Below are 24,953 nucleotides of genomic sequence, written 5' to 3' on the forward strand. Positions count from 1 at the left end.
TGTGTGCTCCTATCGACAACATGAGGTCAAAGCTATGTATTATGGGGGGAATATCCAGACATCACCAACTCAGCATTTCTCCCCAGAATGTAAGCCTGGAGGAAAAAATGGTTTTGGTGCCATTACTTTAGTTGAAAACACTGCCACTCTTTCAGGGGTATTTTCAGACCCACTGTGGCAGTCAAAATGGAAAGGATGAGAGTGAACCATAGGTTTTGCTTGAAGGACCAAAGAGTGAGGGCAACATTATAATGGAAAAATTATTACACAGCATACATTGTGCATATAGTAAGCTTTATTTCACCGTATCACCTTGTTTTCATTTCTCTCTCTTTCCTTTTGAACACAAGCTCCTAGTTGCTTTTTAAACCCACCACAGGGAACAGAAGAGATTGCAGTCGCTTGCTGGCAAAAATTCTTGCATCCTGCTGGAGATCATTTTACCCTTATCAATGTCTACAGGGCTTACAAGGAAGCTAGGACAAGCTCCACAGGCCTGTGTAAGTGTGTGTCAAATATTCTAATTACACTTTAAAAATTCATCCTGAAATGCTTCTGAACAATTATTCCAGCTTTCACCTATAGAGGACCTATAAGCTAACAGACTATTTTATTTAATCATAAAAACAGCAAAAGGAACAGGGAAAGAGGCAATGTGAGCAATGAGGATAGGCAGCGGGAGCCCTCTTCAGGCATTCATATTCAGCATTAAGCAAATACAAGGGGGGCAAATCCATGGGAATGACTGTGCGAGCTCTGCCACTGGCATTGTTTGGGAGGGTGACTGAAGCAGGGAGCCTTCTTCTCTTTTTGTGGAGGCTCTTGCATATTTTAAGAACCCTGAGTCTTCAACTCATGGAGGACAATGAGGACCATGGGGAGAGAGCTCACCCTTTCCAGTGGCTCCTTTTGCTTCATACTTCCCTTCCTATGGAATGCCTGAAGAGGGCTAGCAATGGATTCCAATTTTAAAATAGTAAATTAAATAGTCTAATGTAAAAAATGCATACTTAGAAGTCAGTTCCATTAAGTTCACTGGGACTTATCCCTAGATAAGTGTGTATATGACTGTAGTCTTTATCCTGAAAAAAGGGTTATTCTGCCAGGTAAAATCTTCATAATTACATCTGGCATGACAGAATAACCTCTTTTCAGGATGAAAGCTGCAGTCCTGTACAAATTTATTTGGGAATAAGTCCCTTTGAGTGTAATGGAACTGGATTCTCTAGCAAAAACAAACACAATTTTACCTTTTTTCCCCTCGCAGACCATAGTACTGAAAAGTGGTGTCAAGAGTATTTTCTGAACTGCTCTGCACTAAGAATGGCGGAAGCTATCAGAGCTGAATTGGATGACATTATGAAACGAATTGAACTCCCAATTTCAGCACCTGCTTTTGGATTGAAAGAAAATGTACTGAGGATAAAGAAAGCACTCTTGTCTGGTTACTTTATGCAAGTAAGGAAACCAAATGGATAGTTTCATTTAGGTTTATTAATGTTACGGAAAAGCTTAATTTAATCAAAATACTTTGCTTTCATTTGTATTGACATAATAATGCTCTGCCCCTTTGATTCCTATCCCCCAATTTGTTTTAATTCTATGGCTTACTCTTCAGTCCTCTTACAATTCATTTAAAGCTGTAAAATTAATTTGTGTAGTCATTTGACTACAAAAGAACCATTATTGGATCATATTTTGGTATTTAATGGATAACTGAATGCAGTTAATACACTGCAGTAGGCTTAAGTCCAGGTAAATTACATGTCATTTCTTGACTTTTCACATTCTAGATAGCTCGTGATGTTGATGGTGCTGGAAACTATTTAATGTTGTCACACAGGCAAGTAGCCCAGCTTCACCCTCTGTCAATATACTACAACACTGCAAGGATCCCAGAGTGGGTTGTGTTCCATGAATTCAGTATTGCTGAAAACAACTCTCTAAAAATCATCTCAGCGATATCACCTGATCTGTGAGTAAGAGGAAGTTGGAATTTAGGTTTTCATTCATGTTTGTAGCATACAACTTCCATTTAAGAGCACAACCCAACATCTCACATCTTGCTTCCTGGGAAAACTGGAGACAGGAGAGGTGGGTGATCTCTGCCTTTAGCTTCCAGCAGTAACATACATTTGTGTGTGTGTGTGTGTGTGTGTGTGTGTGTGTGTGTGTGTTTAAGCTGGCATCCCACCACCCACATCAATACTGTCAGTGTTGAAAGGTCTCCTAGCACTTTTCTTATTTTAAGCGGGTTATGACCACAGGGAACTGCCTTATATTGAGTCAGACTATTAGTCCATCTAGGTCAGTGTTGTCAGTGCAGACTGTGTTCCATACAAGTGTCTTTCTTAGTCCTACCTAGAGATGCCCTGTATTTCATGTGGGATTTTCTGCATACAAAGTGTGTGCTCTAACATTTCTGCAGAGTTTGGATATTTGGTAGCTACCTGTTCCATAATTTTGATTTGGTGGAAATAGTATGACTCATGCTGAAAGTTATTTTATGGGAGGTATTTCAAATATCATTAGGATACTTTCACACTGAAATATAGAAATCCAACTGACAATCTCATGGAAGTGTATAATAGATCTGTCAGCATTCTGAAAGTATATTAAGGGAGGCAAGGAAGTGAAATGTTTTAAAGTTTTTAAATCTCACCATTTCACAACTGATTTTATCTGCAGGGCTAGCATGATCCTATGATCCAAATAAATGCAGAATCAATGCAGAATGGATTTGCTCATTTTGGGCCCATCAGTCCAAGCTATGCTCCTAGTCTCCCATTCAAGCAAAATCCCAGTAATGAAGTACTACCTGACAAGCTCCACATTAGTTGTCCAGAAATAGCCATTGAGCAAATCATTTTAACTTCACTGTTTGCTTGGTGGCATAGATAAATAACTGTTTTTTAAAAGGGCCTTACAAGAGGAAACAAAGTGCAGGCTATAGTCACATGTTCTCATTGACTTCATACTGAGAATTTGTTTCTGTGCAGATGTTTTGAGCTTGCAGCTCAGCATGGATGAACTTCAGAAGTGCTTTCTATTAAATAAATAAGTACATTTTGGTTAAAAGCATTTCACTTACTGAACCATGGATAAGGGAGTAAAGTTTTAATTAGAAATTTAAAAATGAAATGTTTAGCCTTCAGCTATTTCAGTCCTATATCACGACTTGGTCTGATGCATCTGCTCAAGCAGGTAGTAAGTTCAAATTGATACAATGCAATCCCCCTTTTAGTAAGATAGACTGAAGAATATGGGTTAAGACTAGTATGAAATTAATGGACAAGTTAACTCTGAGCATATCTATTCCTCAGTGTCCTGGCACACAGAACCAATACACAGATGTGAAATCAAAGTTAAACAAAATTCATGTTATACATTGAATCAGGAGCACTAATGAACAACTAATAATTCCGCACATGTGTGGCTAGTGATGACTGAATTTATTTGAAATGCTATAATGCACATAGTAGCAGGAAACCATTCCTTTTCCCCAAACTACTAAAATAGATAAAAATTGTGCCCTTCTACAGCTTCCCTAAATTTAAATAGGTTATGCATTGAAGCTTCAGGTAGAATTTGCAAAGAGTATACTCATATCCAGGACTATGTTATATTTTGATTGCAGTTTGCAACACCTGGAAACCAACTACTACCACTCCAAGGACAAACGGAACATATTAATTTGTAAAGAAACTGTATAATCTTATATGTACACTTTACCTGGAATATATAATTTGGAACCGATTCCAGCTATGCAGCTCTATATTTAATGCATCAAAATGTTCCTGCCTGTAAGCATTTGCTGCATGAGTCATAAAACAGTCATAGAAAATATTGAAAAATTGCCTTCTTAAAAAAAATATACCCTCACTTGTTTATTCTGTTTCTTAACAGATTTGTGGAGCTGGCACCTCAATACTATTTTAGTAATCTGCCTGCCAGTGAGAGCAAGGCTATTCTGCAGGAAGAAATCAATCATTTATCACCCATTTCAACAACAGGCAAGGAAGAAAAAACAAACAGCAAAGATAAAGAATATAAAAAATATCCTGAAACACCTGCCGAACAGCGATGCATTATTCAATAAGTTTGCTATCCCAAACTGTGTTGAAGTATATAACCTCTATGTACAATATATTCCCAACACCAGCTTTTATATGACATGAGAAATGATTTTAAAACAGAACAAAATCGCAGGAGTTTTTTGTTATTATCTTTGGCAACATGGAAACAACCTACAGTTAGTTAGAAAAGTGTTCAACAATTATTAAATGATTACTGTTTTGAGGGGTTTTTTATTGCACTTGTAATCACGGATGTTTCAAAATGGCAATTCTCTGCCAATAAGAACAAGTTGTGTAGGTGATGTACTTTATGAGAATATAAAGGAGATCCTGAAATAATGCAGAATTGGTATGGAAAATTTCTAGACACCACTGTAAAGTCGAATAACTTTTACAGGGTGACTTCACAAAACCGTTAGCTCAGAGAATGGTTCAGACAGAAAGATATTCTTTGAGTTTATCCATGATGGCATTCATCCTGTCAGCAGGGATTACCATCACAGTTCGTAAAGGTTTCATGGGTACATCTTCAAAAGACCATCTGCCTCCCAAACATGAGTCGCTTTCCTCTTCTACTGAGTAACTGAACTTCAGAAGCGATTTCTAAAACAAAATAAGCAAACTCGTTGAAAGCATTTGAATTGCCGTATTTCTGCTTCCTTTTAAAAAAGAATTAAGAATACTTATATAACTTAGACTGTCTACAAAGGAAGGCCAGGTAAAGTCATTTTAATAAGACACAGTGGTAACCGAAGATTCGATGTCCTGTTATGGAACTTGGTGTGCAATGTTTCATAAACTTGCATACCAAATTTAGACTTGCTTGAATGCTTCTACATAGTATGCAGAGACAAATGCTGAAAAAGGTCACTGCACACCCTAAAGGAGACTCTGGAAACATATAAGGAACCAGTAGGCTGAACCAAGGGAAAATAGCATCATGTTAAGATGTAGCCTTGGACAACTCTTTATTTTTCAGATAATTCCCATATTCTGTTTTAAAAGCACATGGTATGCCTACCTGATCATGCAAATAAATAGGATGTATGTAAATTATATTATCTATTCATGATGTCAGTTTTAAAGTGTTCTAAACCACATTTTAGTTTTCAGAAAGTATTGTGGCAAGGACTGATACAATGTCATGAGAAGTTTAAAAACATGAAAAATCAATATATAAATGTACAGATATGGTGGCAACCCCTGAAAACTGGAACATACAAAGAAAACTGCATCTTCAAATCTCTCTACAAGCAGGACTAATTATTATTATTTTTTTAAATCAGGCATTGCAATTCTCTTTATCTTTTATGTATAGACTGCCTTTCCATTTACATCACGCTCAAAGCAGTTTACAGCAATGTACAATATGGCCATGAACTTATTATGTCTGGTCTGCTTGAATATAACTGCAGTGCTAGGCTAGGCTAATCTGGGATATGCCTGGGGAGAAAAGAGTATCTTTGTATAAACAATAGATTGAACTATTGAATGTGTCTACAAGTGCTTCCGGGGCTAAAAGTATATTATCTGAAATCTGGCAGATCATCAGGCAATTAATGAAAAACACTACTCCCTGTATTAAGTCAAGTGGGACACTGCATGCAAATAATGAGGAAGTTTAAAAGGGTAGGGAGAGGATGGGGCAGGGAAGCATTGCAAAAAAAAAAAAAAAAAAAAAAGCCCACTAGCTGCCACCCCTCAAATCAACACAGACAAGATCTGCACACAGAAGTATCCCTGACAGCAGATTGCAGCACCCAAGCTATACTTCTACTAGCCAGACACAAGCTCTCGTGACTAGGGTTGGCAAAACCAAATTCATTCCCCATTCAGCCTCAAGGACAGCTTCAATGCAGGCCATTCCGAGCAAAGCTGCTGCTGCTGTAGTAGTAGTGGTGGCAAGTGAACCTGGAGCTGACTCCATTGAATCAAGATGCATGAACTGGGGTGCAAGAACAATGGAGATCTTTCGTCTTCGTTTTCCCTGCCCCCTTTCCACCACTGTGGGCATTATCTATGCTGAACAATTTGCCTTGACCACGTTCAATAGCTGCTACATGCTAGAAAGAAAAACAGCCTCAAATCTTTTTGGTTCCCCCGGTATACATCAAAATACACCAAAAAAGTTGAGCAACAACAACAAAGTCTCACCTCATAAAAGAATTCTTCCTCAGCATTTGAAAACATCAGTTCTTTCTGGTGGCTGCTGCTTCCCTTTTTTCTGATATTACTCTTCTTATTAGTAAAAGTTTTGCTAATTAGAAGATAGAAGTAGCATTTTCCACAAGGTTTGTTTGTTTTTTGAGCTTCAATTAGTTCTTTCCTAGAAATAAACACATATTTACACCAAAAAATTATTCATGCCTCAGCCAAACCTATGCACAACTGCAGGAAAGATCAATCGGAAAACATTTCTATTGTGTCCAGACCTCACTCAAGAGAGTCACATATTTTCAGCCCAACCCTCAAATAAAGATGCCTGCTTTGCCACAACAGTGCTTTCTCATGTGCCAACACAATCCTCAGAAGTGTGCATAAACACACTGTTCCACCATCCCTTAAGAGGTGAGTGAAAACATTCTGAGCAACAAATGCTCCTCCTGTTGTTAGAATATAAAAAGAAACTTTAGGATTATGCATCTTTTTTTCCTTCCTCTTCTTCCCACTGCCTCACTTCATCTCACTCCACAGCAAAAAAGCTGCTTCGTTGAAACTGAAGACTTTTCCTTCATGAGCCCTGCAGACCTATGGTCCCCCAGGAGAATTCATAATCTGCTTAGGGGAATAATTGTGAAATTAAATATTTCTGTTCCACTCTCTTTTTACATGTAAGGGCATTAAGGAAGATTACCTAATGTTCCAGAAGAAAAGCTGGTGGTTACTGGGCAAAACACTGGCCTAGTTCACCCAACATGCTAAGTCAAATTCTGGCTTAGCTAGACCACAAACGCCTGGAGAGAGGTTTGCAACAACTCTACTAAGCAAGGTTTAATTTAGTATATGGCCCAAACTGTGGTGAAGCTCTCCCTACACGAACCAAAGCTGTGGGCACTTCCAGTTCTATAAACCATAGCTTACTGGACCAGGAATATGTCCGTTCTACACTCCTTGCTCCCAGTTTTTATGAATATTTAATATTCCTTAAATCCAGTGTTCTGTGATCTCTGAATCAGGAAACTGATGTAACAACAAAACAAACAAGGTCATGAAACCAGGGGGAAAGCGCAAATTATTCTACTGCCAGAACTATTTAAAATCGTTTCAAACAACTAAAGAGTCTTCTCTGAATTCTTGGCATCAGCTTTGCTAAAACTGCTTACTGATCTCTGGTTATGCATCTCACTTATCAGCCTTAATTCTTAAAATAAATATCCAGTGTTTAGTCAAAAGTTCAGAAATTTAAACAAATTTCTGTAACCAATCTGCCAGGAATAGAAACCACTATAATAAAAGATAAATGGTTAGAATGTAGCTGTTTTTAGTGAGTGTTCTCCAAGCGACAGCACAACTCTCAAAACAATTCACAGAACACATTTGTCTGGATCCAATATATTGCAGAGTAATTCTAAGTGGCTTTTTTCATCCCTTACAAAGTGCTTTCACATATGAGTAAAACTCACCTATACACAATATGTGAAATATTGAATGTTTGCACCAAAGGCCACTTTAAGAGATCAATACTAAAAATGTTGGTTTCTGCTTCTCGGGGGACCTTTTTCCCCCCACTCTACACATTTCCATTTAAATAAGATTTCAGAGGTCATTCGAGGATAATAAAAAAAATTCTGTTCAAAAATGGTTTTGGAAAAGCTCTTACTGCAGTTGCTGGTGCATGGGCAGAGCGATCTGGGGAGGTACATTAATGAATCTTTCACTTAGTAGGAAGCCCACAGGCTTGGTGGTGTCACTTAGGAGCTTATCCAGCTGTTCAACCATACTCTGTTCACAGTTCTTCTCACACTGGCTTAAAACCAGCTCTTTAATTTGTTCAGCACATTCGGTACCCTAGGAATCAAAGGATAGATTTTCTTTGCATTACAGAATAATTATTTACATAAGGCAACTTGAAAAGAGAGCTTCTGGGCATTGTTTTACAGGACTCTGGGAAATTTCTTGCTGTGACTTTTAATGATTTGTAGGAATTTCTTTTTAGATTATTTAATCAACGCTCAAACGAATGCATGTAGGGGAGTTTTAATTCGGAAAGGATGACAAAAACGGTAACCAAGCATTAGCATTCCACTCTTGCTTAGGGCCACAGAGCCAGCCACATGACTAAAAGAATACTTTATAAAATTATATGAAGTACTCAGCATAAATGGCCTAATAAAGCAAATGAAAGTGATAAATCAATGCATTAAAACATTGGGTTATAGTTTTGTTCAAGCAATGCAAACAACAGGAAACTACAACTGGATCCTACTGAGTTTTTAAATGTTTATTGAGTAACACCATTCTAGTACCAACATGATCTTTCCTTACAGAAATAATCTTCAATTAAACAATTATTTCCACAGCTCTTAAGTATGACTGCACTCATCCAGAAAGAGACTGAACAGATATTAGGTGATATCCAGTGTTAAATCCATTTATTTCAGTGAATCTATTCCAAGTATGACTTAGTTTGCTATTGCCTGATAGCACCATTGGTGATGTTCTAAAAGAGTGTAATGGCTCATGCAGGTCTTATTGCAAAGCCAAATTAAAGTCAACCACTGGGATTATTTTTGTCAATTTTTATTCTTTTCACTTTTGCTATTTGCATATGTTCCACTTCGTTAGATTAATATACATATTTACACCCTGCAAATTTACATCCTTCAAAGGATTCTTAAAGTTGCATAAATTATTTTTTAAAAATATATATATTATCATTTCAATATTTAAATAACCTAGAAAGTCACACAGTCAGACACATGAAGTGTCACGTCAGACTGATCCCTCCAAAAGTTTTCACCTGCCATTTCAACAGACACCTAGACTTGCGTTATTCTTTTCATTCATGCAGGAAGAGAGCACAGAAGATGAAATAACATTTCCATAATTTTCATACCAGAAAAATTACTCACTTTCCTTAACATTACTACAAATGGTTTTAGGGGTCATTGACAGTACCCCCACAAGTTTTAAAACCTGTTTATAAACCTGTTTTGTTTATACAAAACTTACTAACTTGGTCAATGCAACCTCAACTGCATCTGCACATTTTTGCAAGCAACGTACACCTTCACTTCAGCAGATGGCTAGACTTAATGGCAACTCTTAATTAAGAAGCTTTGGATGATCACATTTCTCTGTTTACAGAAAGATCTTTGCAAAATGCATTGTTGAGGGTTGCTGCAAAACTTCCAGGACGCAATGTCACTGGCCTCCTTCAAAAGAATCAAAAGATGTGGCGATGGGCTTTAATGTTGAAGTATTTATGTGAAGGACGCTTGCCCATTACACACGACCTGTGAAATGTTCATCAAGCCACTCTCACATTGCTTTGTGCTGTATAAGAATGTTACAATTAATGAACAATTGGGGCTGTTCAGAGGAAGACACCCAACAAGGCAATATATATCATCCAAACCCACAAAATATGGCATAAAATTATGGCTGCTTTGTCTCAGCAGCTCAAAACATAGGTAGGTGGTTGTTGAAAAATTAACACATTTATAGCCTGCTAGATAGAATATAGCAACCGATAATTTCACTATTGTGTTGCTGCTTGGGAGATTAGCTAAAAACCCCCGGCTCCTATCAACAAATAGAAGAAAAAGAAACAAGCCTTAAATTCCCCCAGAGTTCCTGGCTCATGAATCCAAAAGGGTCAACAGCAGTGTTTTTGTTTTTTCAAGAAGATCTGACACTTGTAAATTATGTATCAAAGGAAGAAAGGAAAATTCTTATTATTTTGTCAATGTATAATAGTGCAACAATCTCAGACCAGAATTCCCTGCCTGAGATCGTTCATTATATTTATTGATTTATTAAATGAAACCAAAGGTACTGTTGACATCTGTGACCACATACAAATGAATGATCAAATGGTAGCCAATGGTGGTTTTTCCAGGCACACATTGCCTACCCTAAGTTCAACAACCCATACTGGCACCAGCACTCCAGGACCCAAGTCTACAACTTATCAAACCCTGAGTTGAGTTTTGATACACAGAGCTACCTTGCCTGGAACTTTAAGAAAAGCAGCCTCAGAACTGCTTGGCAACAAGAGAAGGAAAAATGTGTCATGTCTGCAATCAAAATGATGACAGAAAGTTATAACAATTATTTGTTTTAGTTGAACCGTTTTACCTATCCAATTCATGCAGCTGTGAAATGTGGTGATTGTGCACAGGGTGCTTGAGAATTATGTACAGCAGGCCCACAACTTACACATGATTTACTTATGCAATTCCAGTTTTGTGTGGGCAGTGGGAAAATAAATTAATTAATGGAGAGCTGGGGGGGGGCAGTTGAAAGGGGCTGTTTAAGATCCTGCGAGATCTTGTAAAGAGCCCATAAGATCTTGCACGACGTTCCTAGAGCCCAGCAAAACAAGGCACTTTCCACGTCAGGTTTTCTAGTGAAGAAAGAGTTTTAAAGCCCTCCACCATGCTTACCAGACCTTGGAAACATCGCGCAAGGCTCTGTAAGGCTACCACAAGATCTCTTGGATGCCTCCTACAAGCTTCCAGAAGCCTTCAACAACCTTCCCACAGCCCAGTAAGGTAAAGCTGGTCACATGTGGGCTGTTCCGGGAGTTTACCTTTGTGCACAAATGCCTGGAACGTAACCCAAAGTATGTTGCAGGCTTATTGTACTATACTGTAGTTTCAAGTTCTAAGATATATTATTGTTACAGATAATTCAAAGCTTATGAGTATTGGACCGTTATACTTGTGGAACAGTTTTAATTATGCTATATATATGCTAATTACAAATTATGTTTAAAAATGTGGCCACAATTAGATCCCACATCCCACCTGTGTAGGTTTTTGTACTTAATATTGTGCGGTATTGCTGACCCCAATGAATTGTGTGCAACTATACTGAACAAGAAATGTTCTCAATGAAGGCTTCCTTCACTCCCTTTTCTTGGAAAGGGTGTGATGTTTAATCATTTCCAGGAGATGTTTCTATTTGTATTGATTGTGTTCATTCTGATGCCAGACAGAAAGAAAACATGACTATATGAAATAAAAAAGGGAAAAGGATGGATAACACTGAGGTGCCAAAATATTCAAATTTAGTTGACAGTCAGATTAGCATCATAGTTAAATACAAATTAGTATTACTGACCTTCCTTTCAGTTAAGTTCAGCAGGCTTATGAAGCCAAAAACCTCATCAGGATCATCATCATCATCACTTTCCTCTAAAAGTTCTGCTTGCTATTAAACAGAAAACAAAGGAGAAAATACAACCGAATGCATGTTCTCTATTAAGTCTTTCTGCAAACATCATAGTCTACTAACAGTCAAGAAGAGAATGTCAATATATATAAGAAAAAAAGCTTATTAAACACAAAGCGGCTTACTTCAGAGTAGGCATACATAGAATTGGGCTAAATAAAAAAATTCCTTCTTTATTTTGACTATGGCAGACCAACACGGCTACCCATCTGTAAATAGAATTGGGCTGTATGTCATCCTTGTGGCACGTTTTTAAAAGAACAAATTTTAATAAATAACTTTTCTATTAGAACTGTGCCATTACAGTGGTGCCTCGCAAGACGAAATTAATCCATTCCGCGAGTCTCTTCGTCTTGCGGTTTTTTCGTCTTGCGAAGCACGGCTATTAGCGGCTTAGTGGCTATTAACGGCTTAGCGGCTTTAAGAAAAAGGAAACAAACTCGCAAGAACTCGCAAGACGTTTCGTCTTGTGAAGCAAGCCCATAGGGAAATTCGTCTTGCGGAACGACTCAAAAAACGGAAAACTCTTTCGTCTAGCGAGTTTTTCGTCTTGCGAGGCATTCGTCTTGCGGGGCACCACTGTATATCCACCTCAACACTGTGACCTATTTGCTCCATAGTTCCAGCAGCTAGATAAATGTCTATCTGAAATGATAAAACTGAATCTAGATTCTTTAACTATCAAAGATCAGAGACTTCCAATCATACCAGAATCTTGCTAGAATTTCCCAGCTGATCACTGACATTCCAGCTATTCTGTATTCCACCCCTCTGCATGACCATATGGTAGCACAAGCAGACAAGCAGAGCAGTGGGCTACCTTCTCAAAATAAGTGGACGCAGAAACATAAACCGAAGGTCGCTGAGAGTAAAAACTGATGGCAAGTCAGTTCCCAAGGTGAAATGTCCTGATTTAAGTCCATTGATTTTAGGACTGTTTCAGAGACTTGGCAGCAGTATTGTAGACCGTTGTGCCACAACTTCTGGCCAATGGTTTTGTTTTGTTTTTTGGTGACGGTTTACCAGGGGACAATGGAAACTAGCATAACCGGCAGTGTTATAAGTAACATATGCAGTGCATTTTTCTGTGACTGTTGCGAGCACTTATTGGGCATGACCAACAACAAATAACAACTACTCCATGCCCAAAGTGTGGCCAGAGTAGGTATTTCCAAAAGTTCATATTTTCAGTATTAAAAGTAAGGTCGCAATCTGTAGGGTAGGCTCTGCTCTGGGTCCCATCAATGGTGGAGGTATGACCAGTAGCCCATTAAAAATATAAGTGCAAGAATAATTTCTCTTTATTTAATGCCCTGCATTCAAATTCTTTTGTTTTTATTTTGCCAAGATTAGATGCTGTTTGTGGTCTACTGCAACTTATACAGGATGAGGACGGGCAGGTATAATTAGGAAAAAGATGCAAAGTAGATTTTTGCCCCCTAGAGATATGTGTTTTTATCCCTTACTTTTGTTTATCAACTACAGTGGTACTTCGGGTTACATACGCTTCAGGTTACAGACTCCGCTAACCCAGAAATAGTACCTCGGGTTAAGAACTTTGCTTCAGGATGAGAACAGAAATCGTGCGGCGGCAGCGCAACAGCAGCGGGAGGCCCCATTAGCTAAAGTGGTGTTTCACAGGTTAAGAACAGTTTCAGGTTAAGAACGGACCTCTGGAATGAATTAAGGACGTAACCAGAGGTACCACTGTATCATGATCCTAGTGCTGGATCAAAAGTACTGCTACCATAGCAGTAAGCAGAAAGTGATTTTGTTGCTTGCTTAAATTATTGTTGATATGCATTATTTACTCCTGGACCATGTGTGCTGTAGACAGATGCCCCCTGAATGAAGCATGTATGTTTCAGCCCCAAATGTCATATTAACCAAGGATAAATATATCTTGTTAACCATCAACAGATTTATTCCATAAAATGTCATAAAGATGGGTTTAGATCTCTTACCTTAATAACACTCCCAATGTGATTTTGTTGTATCAATATATCAGTCAGATCAGCTGTACTAACAGGAGCCTTTAGAAACAGCTGGAAGGGAAAGAGTGGTGCAGAGTTTTAGTAAGAAAACACTTTCTGGATCACTTATTAAGATTCATATTGCTTTGTGGACTCAGATTTGCCAGCCACAACTTTTAGTGTTCTATCCCTGAAGGCTAGAAACAGCCATAGACTGAATTTCCATGAAAACTAACATTAGGCTAGCATTCTAGAACCAAAACAAATTGATTTTAGTACAATTCATTTAGGTTCACCCTATTTAGGCATCCGATCCTACACACATTTATCTGGGAATAAGTACCATTTGAATCAATGGAACTTACTTCTGAGCAGTCAAATAGGATTGTGTTGTAAGCCCCTCTTCTCAGTGAGCGTATTCATATTCTTTTCCTGTTCATATATTTTCAGTGCCACAATGTAACTTTTTATATCAGCCTTCAGTAACCTTGTGCTCTCCACGTTATAGGGTACAACGCCAGTCAACCTGAGCCACAATGGCCAACGATCAGGGATTATGAGAACTTTATTCCAAAGCATCCAGAGGACACCAGGTTAGAGAAGACTAGCCCTGCTGTCATATGAATTTATTGTATCAGAATTGTGGCATGATCTTCAGTTCTGAAGTGCGTGGGGGTTGAAATCAATTTAGGAATCAGAAAAAATGAAGTTTCCAGCTATACAGTGAGGTTCAAACTTGTTAGCATCTGTCTGTCTTGAGACACAATGGAGTGCATGTTCAAGCCATTTTTGAACCCCGCGCTTGGGATTCTCCATGTCTTTTTCTTTACTGAATGCAATAGCAGGGTCCCTGATCTGAACCACTTCCACCTGCTCACAAACAAGCAGAGCAGCTTCAAGGGTAAATAGAGCAGTGTGGGAGAAAAGAGTTAACCCCCTCCTTCAGCATCCCCCAGAATTCAAACATGCTTTTAAGATAAATGTTCAGTTTGACCCTGAAATATTGTAAAACTGGGATATAGATACTGCAAACGATTAGAGTGTGAAGATGCTTCAGAATGCAACAGAACAACCTATGTAAGTTATGCAATAGTTTAGGGACTCTTGAACTCAAGTCACATACTAATTCGCATTATCATTTCTTCATGGCATTTGTGCTCTTTCTCTTCATTACATTTTCACATAAAAAGCTACAAATGTCACCAGATGAAACATACATACCTGTTGCAGTAATTTTTTTATTCCATTCTTATCATTATCAGATATTGAATGAGCTTCAAATTCAATATTTACTTCCTGTAAATAAGCACAAAAGACAATCACACAGGTGTTTGTAATGAAATATTGTCCTCAAAAAAAGTTAAGAGGGTGGCGGGGGTAACTGGAAACATCCAATCTTAGAAGTACTAAAGATTTACCTGATACAGATGCTTACCATGTACAAGTGGCAATCTGTAGTATCTATTACATTACTCTAAATGAGGCCTGGGGAGGGTGGACAATGATCAGTAACATCTGCTCTCCTTGTGAAACAAACTGTCTTTATTTATTTTTAAAGCCATTTTTAAGGCTACATCCTCACAAAGTAACACTAGAAATGTGTATACAGTGGTACCTCGAGTTATAAATGTCTCAGGTTACAAACGCTTCCGGGTTCAAACTCCGCTAACCTGGAAGAGTTACCTCAAGTTGAGAACTTTGCCCCAGGATGAGAATAGAAATCATGTGCCGGCGACGCAGTGGCAGCAAAAGGCCCCATGTGCAAAAGCACACCTCTAGTTAAGAACAGTTTCAGGTTAAGAACGGACCTCTGGAACAAATTAAGTTCATAACTAGAGGTACCACTGTAATTTACATTTAGCATGCTCCTCTGAACATATAGGTACAGTGGTACCTCACAAGATGAATGCCTTGCAAGACGAAAAACTCGCAAGACGAAAGAGTTTTTCGTTTTTTGATTTGCTTCGCAAGACGAATGTCCCTATGGGCTTGCTTCGCAAGACGAAAACATCTTGCAAGTTTGTTTCCTTTTTCTTAAAACCGTTAATACCCAGGAAACCGTGCTTCGCAAGACGAAAAATTCGCAAGGCGAAAAACCTCGCAGAACGAATTAATTTCGTCTTGCGAGGCACTACTGTATCTATGGACTCAGTTAAATGCAGCATTGAAAAGTTTTTCAAGGCCAACTTAAATGTATGTAATAAAGCGACAAGGCATATGTCAACTGGAACAGAGTTCCAGTTTGGAGGCCACCATGGAGAAGATCCTGTCTGTTTTTTAAGGTAACCTAACCAATCTTACTGGCAGGCACTCAAAGACAGCCCCTGAAGCAGATCCCCCTACTTCTGCTTGTCCCATGAAAGAAATAGCGTAACAGTGTCAGTGTGCTAGTTGCACTACTCTCAAGAGTGACCTGCTAAGCCTACTTAAGACTTTGTGCTGGTGTTAATATGCCCCGAAGCAATCTTAAGTTTCTTGTCCCAACAGGCTTTTCAGAACTGACTGCTTTTTTCCTATGATTTTAGTGGTTCTTGTTTTTATCTGGAGGCTGCCTGGAGTCCCAACCACGAAAAAAGTGGCGTATAAAAAAAATAGTAATCGTCATCATCTGTCAACTGCTTTAATACCAACCTATTCTTGCACTCTTAGTGGCAAAAGCTGACCTGCACTTTCAGCTGGGAACCTAGCGCATACTCAGAGAACCGCCAATCAATCAATCAATCAATCACTCTCTGAAGTTACTTCATATGGTCTTAGGATGAGCCCTGGCCCTTAAAAAAACACAGCACTGAGCCCTGCCCTCCCATGCAGCCCACCTTGCCTCTACAACAGGGACGAGGAACCTTTGGTTTCCACCCCCCTCGACGGATGAGGCAGGTGGGGGCTATAAAGAGCCCCACAGACAGGTCGGAGAGTCGCCGGTGGTCGTCTCCCCCCACTCCTGGAGGTGGGGACCGTTGCGAGAGACGCATGGCAGAAACACCGCCGACGCCATGGGTCCCAACCGACGACCCTGAGGCGCAGAGGGGCCTTCGCGGCGGCAGAAGCTGCTCCCAAAGCCACCGCGCCGGAAGAGGAACGAACCCCGGCCGCTCTTTTACCTGGTTAAGCTCTTCCTCCTCGTCGTCGTCGTCACTGTCTTCCTCGCTGCCCGGCTCCTCCGAGGAGTCGTCCTCCGTGTCGCCGCCGCCTTCCTCCTCCCGGCACTCAGGCGGCCCTGCCGCTCGCCTCCGCTTAGCCCGAGAGGCCATGCTGCCGAGCTCTCCCCCCCCTCCTTTGTGCGCCTGCGCCCGCGAGGCGGGAAGGAAGTCCGCGCGGCCACGGAAGCCGGGAAGGAAGGCCGCGCTTGTCAGCGCGAGCGCGCACAGGTGGGCGGGGGGCCCCGGAGCCGCCTGGAGTGGCCTGCGAGGAAAGTGGGACACTGCGGCTGCGAGGGTCGTGAACAGGATAAGCCCTCCGCCCCTTCCTCGGAAAAGGAGTACCCCTGGGGACGTCGGGGGTCGCCAGCGGTGGAGGTTTGGGCACCAAGGCAGCAGTTTCAGGGGACAAGCCCTGCCTGGGAAGAAGCAACACATTGCTCCCAGTGCCAGGGCTGAGCGCTGGGGTAAATATGTAACTGAAACGAGTGTTTCTGGCCGTGTGTAGAGTGCTTTCCCCTCTTTCCTTTTGATTAATAGTCAAGGAGCAACTTAGGTCCGCAGTCCGTTTGGCTTATACGATAACACGATGTTTGATCAAGGAAGATATGCTTTTGGTTACAAGCGAACTTATCATCATCATCATCATCATCATCATCATCATCATTATTATTATTAATTTCTCACATACATATTCTCTTCTTGCCCCGCCTCCCAGCACTTTGCTTAACATCCAGCCCGATGAAGAGTTCTGGTGAACTTGAAAGCTTGCTCACTATTTTGTGACATTTTGGTTGGTCATAACAAAAGGACTTATTTATTTCGTCCTTTTATAACAAAAGGACGAAATAAAAGTGGCAGCTTGGCCATCCATGCTAATGTAACCTTCCTCTTCCTCTGCTTGGCTTATTTCTCTTTGAGAGAGGCTTATTTGTTTGGCATGTAGACAAATGGCAAATAGTGCCCCAGGAAAGAATTTCATCGGCCCTGCTGTGCAGTAACTGAAGGTACTATGTCCTTGCTCTGCCGTACCAGTTTTATTTTTGAAATAAAAATTGCCACATACTATGCTGCTTTACATGCTTAAAAGCCCCAGATCCAGACAAGATGCTAGCCACAGCCATTCAGGGTCCTTGCGCATGGACTCATGGTGGAAATATTGCTCCATGGGGCTTGGCTGCTGCATGGGGCTTGGCTGTTAATAACTGTTCTTTCTAAGCAGAACTTCCACGGTCCAGATATCTCCCTTCGGTTTGGTTGACAGCTGTACACATGAGGCAGTTTAGAAATGACGACACTGTGCCCTTTGCTTTCCTCAATAAATAAATGAGTTCATGTACCCATTTGAAAGATTTTTAAACTTGTCTTCCAATGTTTTTAGTCTTCCATGTGCAATTTATTTTGTCAGTGGCTTGTTGCTTTTGCCACATTCATTGCTGGCATGTGGTCCCTGGCCAGAAAAGGCTAGCCAACCCCACTGTAGAATTTACTGGTGGTAGATAATGGATGAAACTGCTTTATACGTAAGTTGATGCAGAAATTTTGGCTTCCAGTGGTCAACTTGCATCGGAATGTACTATGTACTTGCATATGTACATACTAGTGTGTATCATGACCTTAGCCAATGGTGGCGCAGAAGAAGATTGACAGACAGCCGCTCTCCAGCATTTCAGAGAGGAGTTTTTTGCAAGCCTGCCTAAAGATGTGTTTGTGCCACTTATCCTATGCTCTGTAGTTACACGAGTCTTTGATTTAACACTCATATTTTGTAGTGCAGCTTGCCTTACATAGCATTAAAAAAAAAGAGAGAGATCAGTGATGGATGCAACAATGCAAAATAAATTTTCATTTACAAGTGCTTGAAATATGGATGGATTTAAGGGAGTATTAAACACAAAAACATGGAGAAGGCTATCAGTGACAACTAACCTTGAGAGTTGTGTCCTGCCTCCACTGCTGGAAGCTGTATGCTTCTGAATGCCAGTTGCTGGAAGGCAGGAGAGGACAATGCTGTTTCAATGAGGTCTTTCTTGTGGACTTCACATACGGATTTGGTTGTCTGCCTTTTGTCTGATCCAGCAGGATCTCCTTATATAATTCTCAATTGACTGAAAAACAAGATATTGCTGTAATTGGGCGGCGGGGGGAGCGGCGGCGAGAGAGTTTAAGATGATGGTGCACTCCTGTAGCCTTTGGTACACAAACTCAGCAAGTGACAGCTGTTTTTAGCCATTTTGGCTGAGAGCTAGCTCATTGGGCATGCACATTCTCTTTCCTGGGTGCCTATATTCATGTACATCTGTTGGGATGGCATAATGCCTAGACTTGCAGTGATAAGTCACTCTGATACACAATTGCTAAGAAAAATGCATTCAAATGATGTAGAGTCCGAACTATTTCCAGGACTATCTCACCTACAGGAGAGCCTTGGAGTATGAGGTCATCACTATATATGATGCAGTCTGTGTCACCTTGTAATTGGTGTGGTTTTTTTCCAATTAAGCCTGTCAGTATTTAAAAAGAAAAGACAACCAGCTATTTCCAGAGGCTTCTCGTTGATGGTTGGAGGCCAAAATGAATGTTATGCTTGCCTGCGGATGTAGCCCCTATGGGCAATATGTGGGTCAAAGTGTACTTCTCCATTACATGCCTGCCATCTCAGGTGTACTGTATGAAAAGTAAGCATAAGGCTGAATTGGATAAGTAAGCATACCTTCAAAATATTGAAACTGACAAAAGTTCAAAACAGAGTACATATTGATTTCCAGGAAGTGAATGTTTAGTTAATTTGACATCAGATTTTGCTAACCACACACCAAATTTTTAAGATACAGTATAGCTACAATATGGGGGATAGATTCCTGACAATCACCATTATGTAAGGAGGCACCAGAGCTGTATAATTAAATTTGGCGTTGAGCTGTCATATGGAGCCTGACTAACAATTTATCTAGCCTTAGTCCTGCCTGTTCTAACTGGTAGCAGCTCTCTAATGTCTTGGACCAATGTGTTTCCCAGCCTTTGGGCCCAAGGCCTTTTCAGATGCTGGGCAGTGGCGGACTTTGGGCTTCCAAATTTCAGCAGTGCCCTGTGTGATGACCAAAATTCATCACCCCTCCCCTGCCTCTCACCTTCTGTTGTTCATCATTGTTCTGGTGCCCCCTGTGACGGCTTCTTGGCTCTGTGTTCATTGTGGGCGAACCATTTGCACTTCCCTAAATCTGCCTCTGTGCTGGAAATCCAGTGCAGCGGTACCTCGGGTTACAGACGCTTCAGGTTACAGACTCCGCTAACCCAGAAATAGTACCTTGGGTTAAGAACTTTGCTTCAGGATGAGAACAGAAATTGCGCGGCGCCAGCAGGAGGCCCCATTAGCTAAAGTGGTACTTCAGGTTAAGAACAGTTTCAGGTTAAGAACGGACCTCCAGAACAAATTAAGTTCTTAACCCGAGGTACCACTGTATATATCCATTCTGCCCTTGAGTTGTGTCCCCTGAAAATGGGCACTCACATTACATTTTTAGGAGATTTTTCCAGCCTTGCCTGTGGATTTGAATAGAGTTTTGGTTTTAAATCCAGAAGTTGTTTTCAGAGTCCCATTAAACTGGCTGACTTTGGTCAACAACCAGCATATTTACAGGTTTCAAAGCTGGGTGTTTTGTTTTTCAAGAAATGATTTATGTTGCAGCTTAATATTTGTTCTCAGAATGCTTTTATCCTGGCAAAAGATCCCTCTTCCAACTCAAAAGCATGCATCCTTTTATCAGTTGTCTTCTATACATTGCACTCTCTGGGATCAATGTGAAAATAACATTTAGGTTTGAATTAATTTATCTCTGAGCTCATGGGATGTTTCCATTTAATTTGTCTATTTTGAAATATATTTAGCTTCTGAAATGATAAATACCTGAAATGCTGATGTACAAAATATTTGGAAAACTTGCACTGATACTTATTTTTGTTTCCCAGTGGTGAAGTAAGATACACGATGGTGAGAGACTTGAGTACAATTTAATGGACCACTTTGCCTCATAATTGATTGACTTTATGTAGGGTTTAGTTCCTACCAATTATCTTAAATACGCATAACGCAACATTCACATGTATTCCACAGTTAGCCTAGTGGTGGAGCTTGGCCTATTTGTGACCCTTTAGTGCAGTTGCACCTAGATGCTCTGGGAACCAATTCAAACGAGCAGACACACCTGTGCTAGGAAGCAGTCCTAAGAATGAGAAGCCAGTTTTAGTTACGCTGGCGTAGTACCAGATCCAAACTCTGATCAGGTGTGGGGCTACTGCTGGCTGGGCTTGACTAAAGCCTGGCAGAGGGTAAACGAAACTTTAAAATAGAGCTTTAGTTACATCATCCTTTTTGTCAGCTTAACTTAGTGTTTCCAAGTTATGTGACCGTGCTGGGCTTAGGATCCAGCCTAAGTCCCACCCTCTGGGTTTACACAGGCTGAAATTCCACTGGGCTCAACCAGTTGGGTAACTGCTAAGCTGGGATGAAGGACTTAGCGCAGTGTATCTTTGGCTGAGCTGGGGACTTATGCAGGCATAGCCCAGCTGAGCCAAGAACCTCCCAGCTCAGCTGGAGATCTGCTGGATCCTAACCCTGCACATTCCAGCAGATCTAGCCTTAGAGTTGTTCCCTTAGTGTACTACCTCAGAATACAGAGGGGTTGCTGGTTTAAAAATGCATGCATGTAAAAATCATCTTACTGAAAGGTCACATGTCAAAGAGAAGTCTGTAGCCTCAACTAACTTTGTCCTGATGTGTCTTAAGCTTTCCATGTACAATAAGTTTTTATATGTGGATACTATCAAGCATGCAATCTCCAATGTAAATTCTGCGTGCAGTTTGAATTGGGTCGGTGACCTGTACAAATAAAATTGGCACACCTGGATACATTGCTTTTGTAGTTTGAACCTGAGCTAGTGTGCCTGGTGGTTTGCAGCCTGTGCCACATTTACATTTGTGAAGAAAATGTGAGAGAACCTTCATTGGATATGGATTTGGCAGGTTCTTTCCCGCTCTCTTCAGAATACATTTAAAGCAAAAGAGTGGTGTCCCTTGCTGTACCTCTGCAGATTTGGAAATTCTGCAGTGCATTGTGGGGAGGCTGATATTTAAACAGGAATGTAGTCGGAAATCATGGCAGGTGCAGCCCTACCCGTTTTCTGCAGGGCAACAAAATAATTCAGGGTAGCCTTTCTAGGTAGTGCATGTGCAAATATTTTAAATGATAGTTGTACTGGAAAATAATTCTCTCAACAATTACATGGATTTTTGCAGTCCTACTGGTCTGGCAGACTTTTAAGAAGGTTTGTCATTTTAGCACTAGTATGTAGTAGAGTTAAAAGCAAAATGAATGCCTTTTCTTTCTTATCACTCTTACTTTCCTTGCCATATCATTTGAAAGCAACATGCATTTTGTTCGCCTTATCAGGGTAGATGTTCCTGCCCAGAGAATGCACATTAGCTGCTTACTCACTGTGCAACCAACGGCCCTTCAGTGCAGTTGTTAATTGTCCTGTTTCCTGTGATATTCAACTAATGCAGACATTGTACAGAGAAGAATCCTCTAGATCCAATTTAGATACGATTTTGTGATGTGTTTTTGTATTCTCCAGTAAACAATGAAAGTTCTGTTGCTGAAAGAGCCTAAAGAAAGTGAAAACGGACCAGATCCATATATAAAAGTAAGTAACCTTTCGAAAGAGATTAAATTTAGATATTTGTATCTGAATTGTCATTCAACTTAACTCTGAGTTCTGCATTTTAGGTTAATGGACCTGTTCAGATAGCCACAGACAACAACTGGTCCACAGATCATAAATAGGGTACAACTGCATTGTCATAAAAAGTATAGCTATTGCCAGATTGGGCAGCATGCCAGATAGATGTCCTCTCTTCCCGCTACGTCTCTGGAAAGAGTCGTTTGCAATTTAAGCTAGCTGTAGGCTGGAGGGGAATGCTTAAAGTTAGTAACCCAGAAGGTTAATAATACACCCTTCAAGTGTACTATATTCTCAGATTTCATATATTCAAGCTTCTCTGCTACAGGGGAAAAAACTGGTCATGTTACTCTGTCTGGTAGGAATTGTTTCCTGAAAATAGATGATGTATAGCATTGTTTCAAACTGATCTATGCAACTTCGGTAGTTAACATATAGTTTGGATTCTAAGGAAGCATATGTTGGTGTAAAATATAGCTGTCTCCCATATACCTCCACAATACCTTGAGATGTGAAGTGGCCTTGCTAAAAATGTCTGCATCTTCTGAAGCAAGATAGGGCTTCACAAGGAAAAACACATTTCTGATTGCTGAATGTAATGTTGAATGTATTGTTGAAGCTTACAGCCATGTCAGGGAAGGGGAACGAAGGCATGTGCAAGCTCAAGTCTTGCTGCAGCTGCTCCTCATGATTCTAAACCATGGTTTAGCATTAGGTGTAAACCAAGCCAACAGCTCTGTGATTTATTTATTTATTTATTTATTTGGGGTTTCATTTCACTTGTATGAAGAGTACATTAAAATACCACTTCTAGTCGCTAGGAAACATGCAACAATAATCTGGTTTTTTATCCATGTTACACACAGATCGGTGCACGAAGTACATAAGGGAATCATGCAGATATGAAGTTCCATAATTATTCTTAAAGTGGGCTGCATGATTTCAAGGACAGCAAAGCTATTTAGTCTACATATAACCAAATGTAGGCCTGTTTTGAAGGACAACTGCTTTACACCGTAGGGCGGCTGTTGCATGTCCTCTAGCATAAGCCTTGTAATTATGAACATATTATGCATGCAGGGGCGTTTTTTCAGTAACTTAAGGCACTTGGTCCAATGCAGCTGGCTTTTAAATAAAAACACAAGTTTGCTTTTTTACCTAATCATGATTTGTTCTAAGTTATGCTGTTACCACTAAACAACAGTACAATCCTATACATGTCTACTCAGAAGTAAATCTAATTGTTTTCCGTGACATTTACTCCCAGCCTAAGTTAACTTGCTGATTTAAATGTTAAGAATAATTTTAATGTGTCAATCCTTATTTTATCCCAAAATTGTATGTCCTTTCATTCATAGGAACTGGGTTTGCACGGGCTTGAAGCAACTTTAATCCCAGTTTTAGCATTTGAATTTACATCTCTCCAAGCTTTCTCTGAAAGGGTAAGTCTTAACATTCTCTTCCTGTTAATAGCCTGTTCGGCAAAAAAAAAAAAAAAAAGCATCTAATTTTTAAGAACCCATTTGTTGTATTAGGAATGTAGGTTGCCATGGTATATAGCATTATGTTGACTAGAAGGGGTCTCTGCCCTATTTGAACCTCAGTTGCTTCTGGCCATAGGGGCATCTGGTATCAGCGGAGAGACCAGTCTGGTAATTATATTCCGTGGTGGAGGAAAGGATAAACCTTACTATTTGGCTTGACCTCCATGAGAATTGATACTCCTGCAAAGACAACTATCTAACAATGCTGAAAAATGTGTTCACGTACAAATACTGCATGCATACTGAATTTATCTAAAGTCCTTGCCATTCATGTTTTGTTTTGCTTGGGGAAGTTTGGCAAGAAATGATATACTCTTTGATTATGATTTTTGTTTACCAGTTTGGAGGTTTTAGATGTGACGCTCAGTTAACAACACATGCATTTTGGAACTGTAAGAGCCCTATTTCTTTTACCATTTTATACTCCATTCCAAAGAATACTTCATTGGAAGTTGGTCCCATTCATTGCCCCAAGGGTTGCTTCCTACTTACATATGTTTAAAGCTGCATCCTAAATCTCAAAGGTGAATTTAGTGCCCTGACAACCTAAACCAAAATATAGGAGAATTATTTTTTTTAAAAAAAAATCCTTTCTTTTTTAGGTATCTAAGTGACTTAAGTGAATAACTTTTTCAGTATGTTTATGAGCTTGTGAACTGAATGGTCTTATAGAGCCTGTCAGTCACTGAAACAGAGCTTTAAATACTAAGTAATGTGATGACAAAACAGCAATGAGTCGAGCTGTGGATGATCCTGCTTTGATGCTACCATTTTGACAAAGACACTTGTTTCTGCCACAGGATTAAAGGAAAATGTTTTTTATTAATTACTCGTTTATAAATTTGAGTAATTAAACCTCATTACTAGCTGAGCACGTGCTTCTGCAGCTAAGGAAAGAGCTGCTAACCTCCATTTAAATAGAGGAACAGAAGCTAGTGTGTCTTTCCTAGCACACTGTAAATGCATGAAAAGCATTTTATTTTCTTGGAGGTTACTCTGGGGCAGGTTATTAGCGCAATCTTTCGTTTCGCATATCTCTTGCCAAACCCTTCAGCTGCAAAAACAAAGCTACTGGGATGTAGAAAA

At 40.0% G+C, this 24,953-nt stretch overlaps 3 protein-coding genes across 13 annotated transcripts in view; 2 read left to right on the plus strand and 1 right to left on the minus strand.

Moving 5' to 3' along the window:
• Positions 1-4,302, plus strand: part of DHX32 (DEAH-box helicase 32 (putative)) — a 24,328-nt gene extending 20,026 nt beyond the window's left edge. For 7 of the 8 annotated variants that reach the window (XM_083506143.1, XM_083506145.1, XM_083506142.1 and 4 more), the window contains 4 exons: positions 351-500; positions 1,268-1,458; positions 1,794-1,975; positions 3,907-4,302. In XM_083506143.1, coding sequence (XP_083362269.1) covers positions 351-500; positions 1,268-1,458; positions 1,794-1,975; positions 3,907-4,099 — 716 coding nt within the window. In that variant the 3' untranslated portion in view covers positions 4,100-4,302. Of the gene's footprint in view, positions 1-350; positions 501-1,267; positions 1,459-1,793; positions 2,321-2,365 lie in introns of all 8 variants that reach the window. The other variant, XR_014526888.1, reaches the window with a different exon arrangement.
• Positions 276-17,022, minus strand: BCCIP (BRCA2 and CDKN1A interacting protein; the record flags this gene model as incomplete). Of its 2 annotated transcripts, XR_014526898.1 has the most annotated exons (8): positions 276-2,327; positions 2,372-4,679; positions 6,231-6,402; positions 7,897-8,084; positions 11,364-11,453; positions 13,439-13,519; positions 14,669-14,743; positions 16,549-17,022. XR_014526898.1 is itself a non-coding variant. In XM_083506208.1 (7 exons), the coding sequence occupies 7 exons, from the start codon at positions 16,696-16,698 to the stop codon at positions 4,509-4,511; spliced, it is 927 nt and encodes a 308-aa protein (XP_083362334.1). In that variant the 3' UTR covers positions 276-4,508. The 2 variants fall into 2 exon arrangements, 1 of the variants encoding a protein (XP_083362334.1); XM_083506208.1 differs by having other exon boundaries at positions 276-4,679; positions 16,549-16,698.
• The window catches only part of UROS (uroporphyrinogen III synthase), a 20,781-nt gene continuing 12,568 nt past the window's right edge, over positions 16,741-24,953 (plus strand). The window contains exons 1-3 of one of the 3 annotated variants that reach the window (XM_083506241.1): positions 16,741-16,795; positions 22,219-22,287; positions 23,682-23,765. In XM_083506241.1, coding sequence (XP_083362367.1) covers positions 22,225-22,287; positions 23,682-23,765 — 147 coding nt within the window. In that variant the 5' untranslated portion in view covers positions 16,741-16,795; positions 22,219-22,224. Of the gene's footprint in view, positions 16,796-16,848; positions 17,052-22,218; positions 22,288-23,681; positions 23,766-24,953 lie in introns of those variants that run through there. The other 2 variants (XM_083506240.1, XM_083506239.1) reach the window with 2 other exon arrangements.

The sequence above is a fragment of the Podarcis liolepis genome (assembly GCF_965112155.1).
Source record: "Podarcis liolepis genome assembly, chromosome: 5".
Lineage (NCBI taxonomy): Eukaryota > Metazoa > Chordata > Lepidosauria > Squamata > Lacertidae > Podarcis > Podarcis liolepis.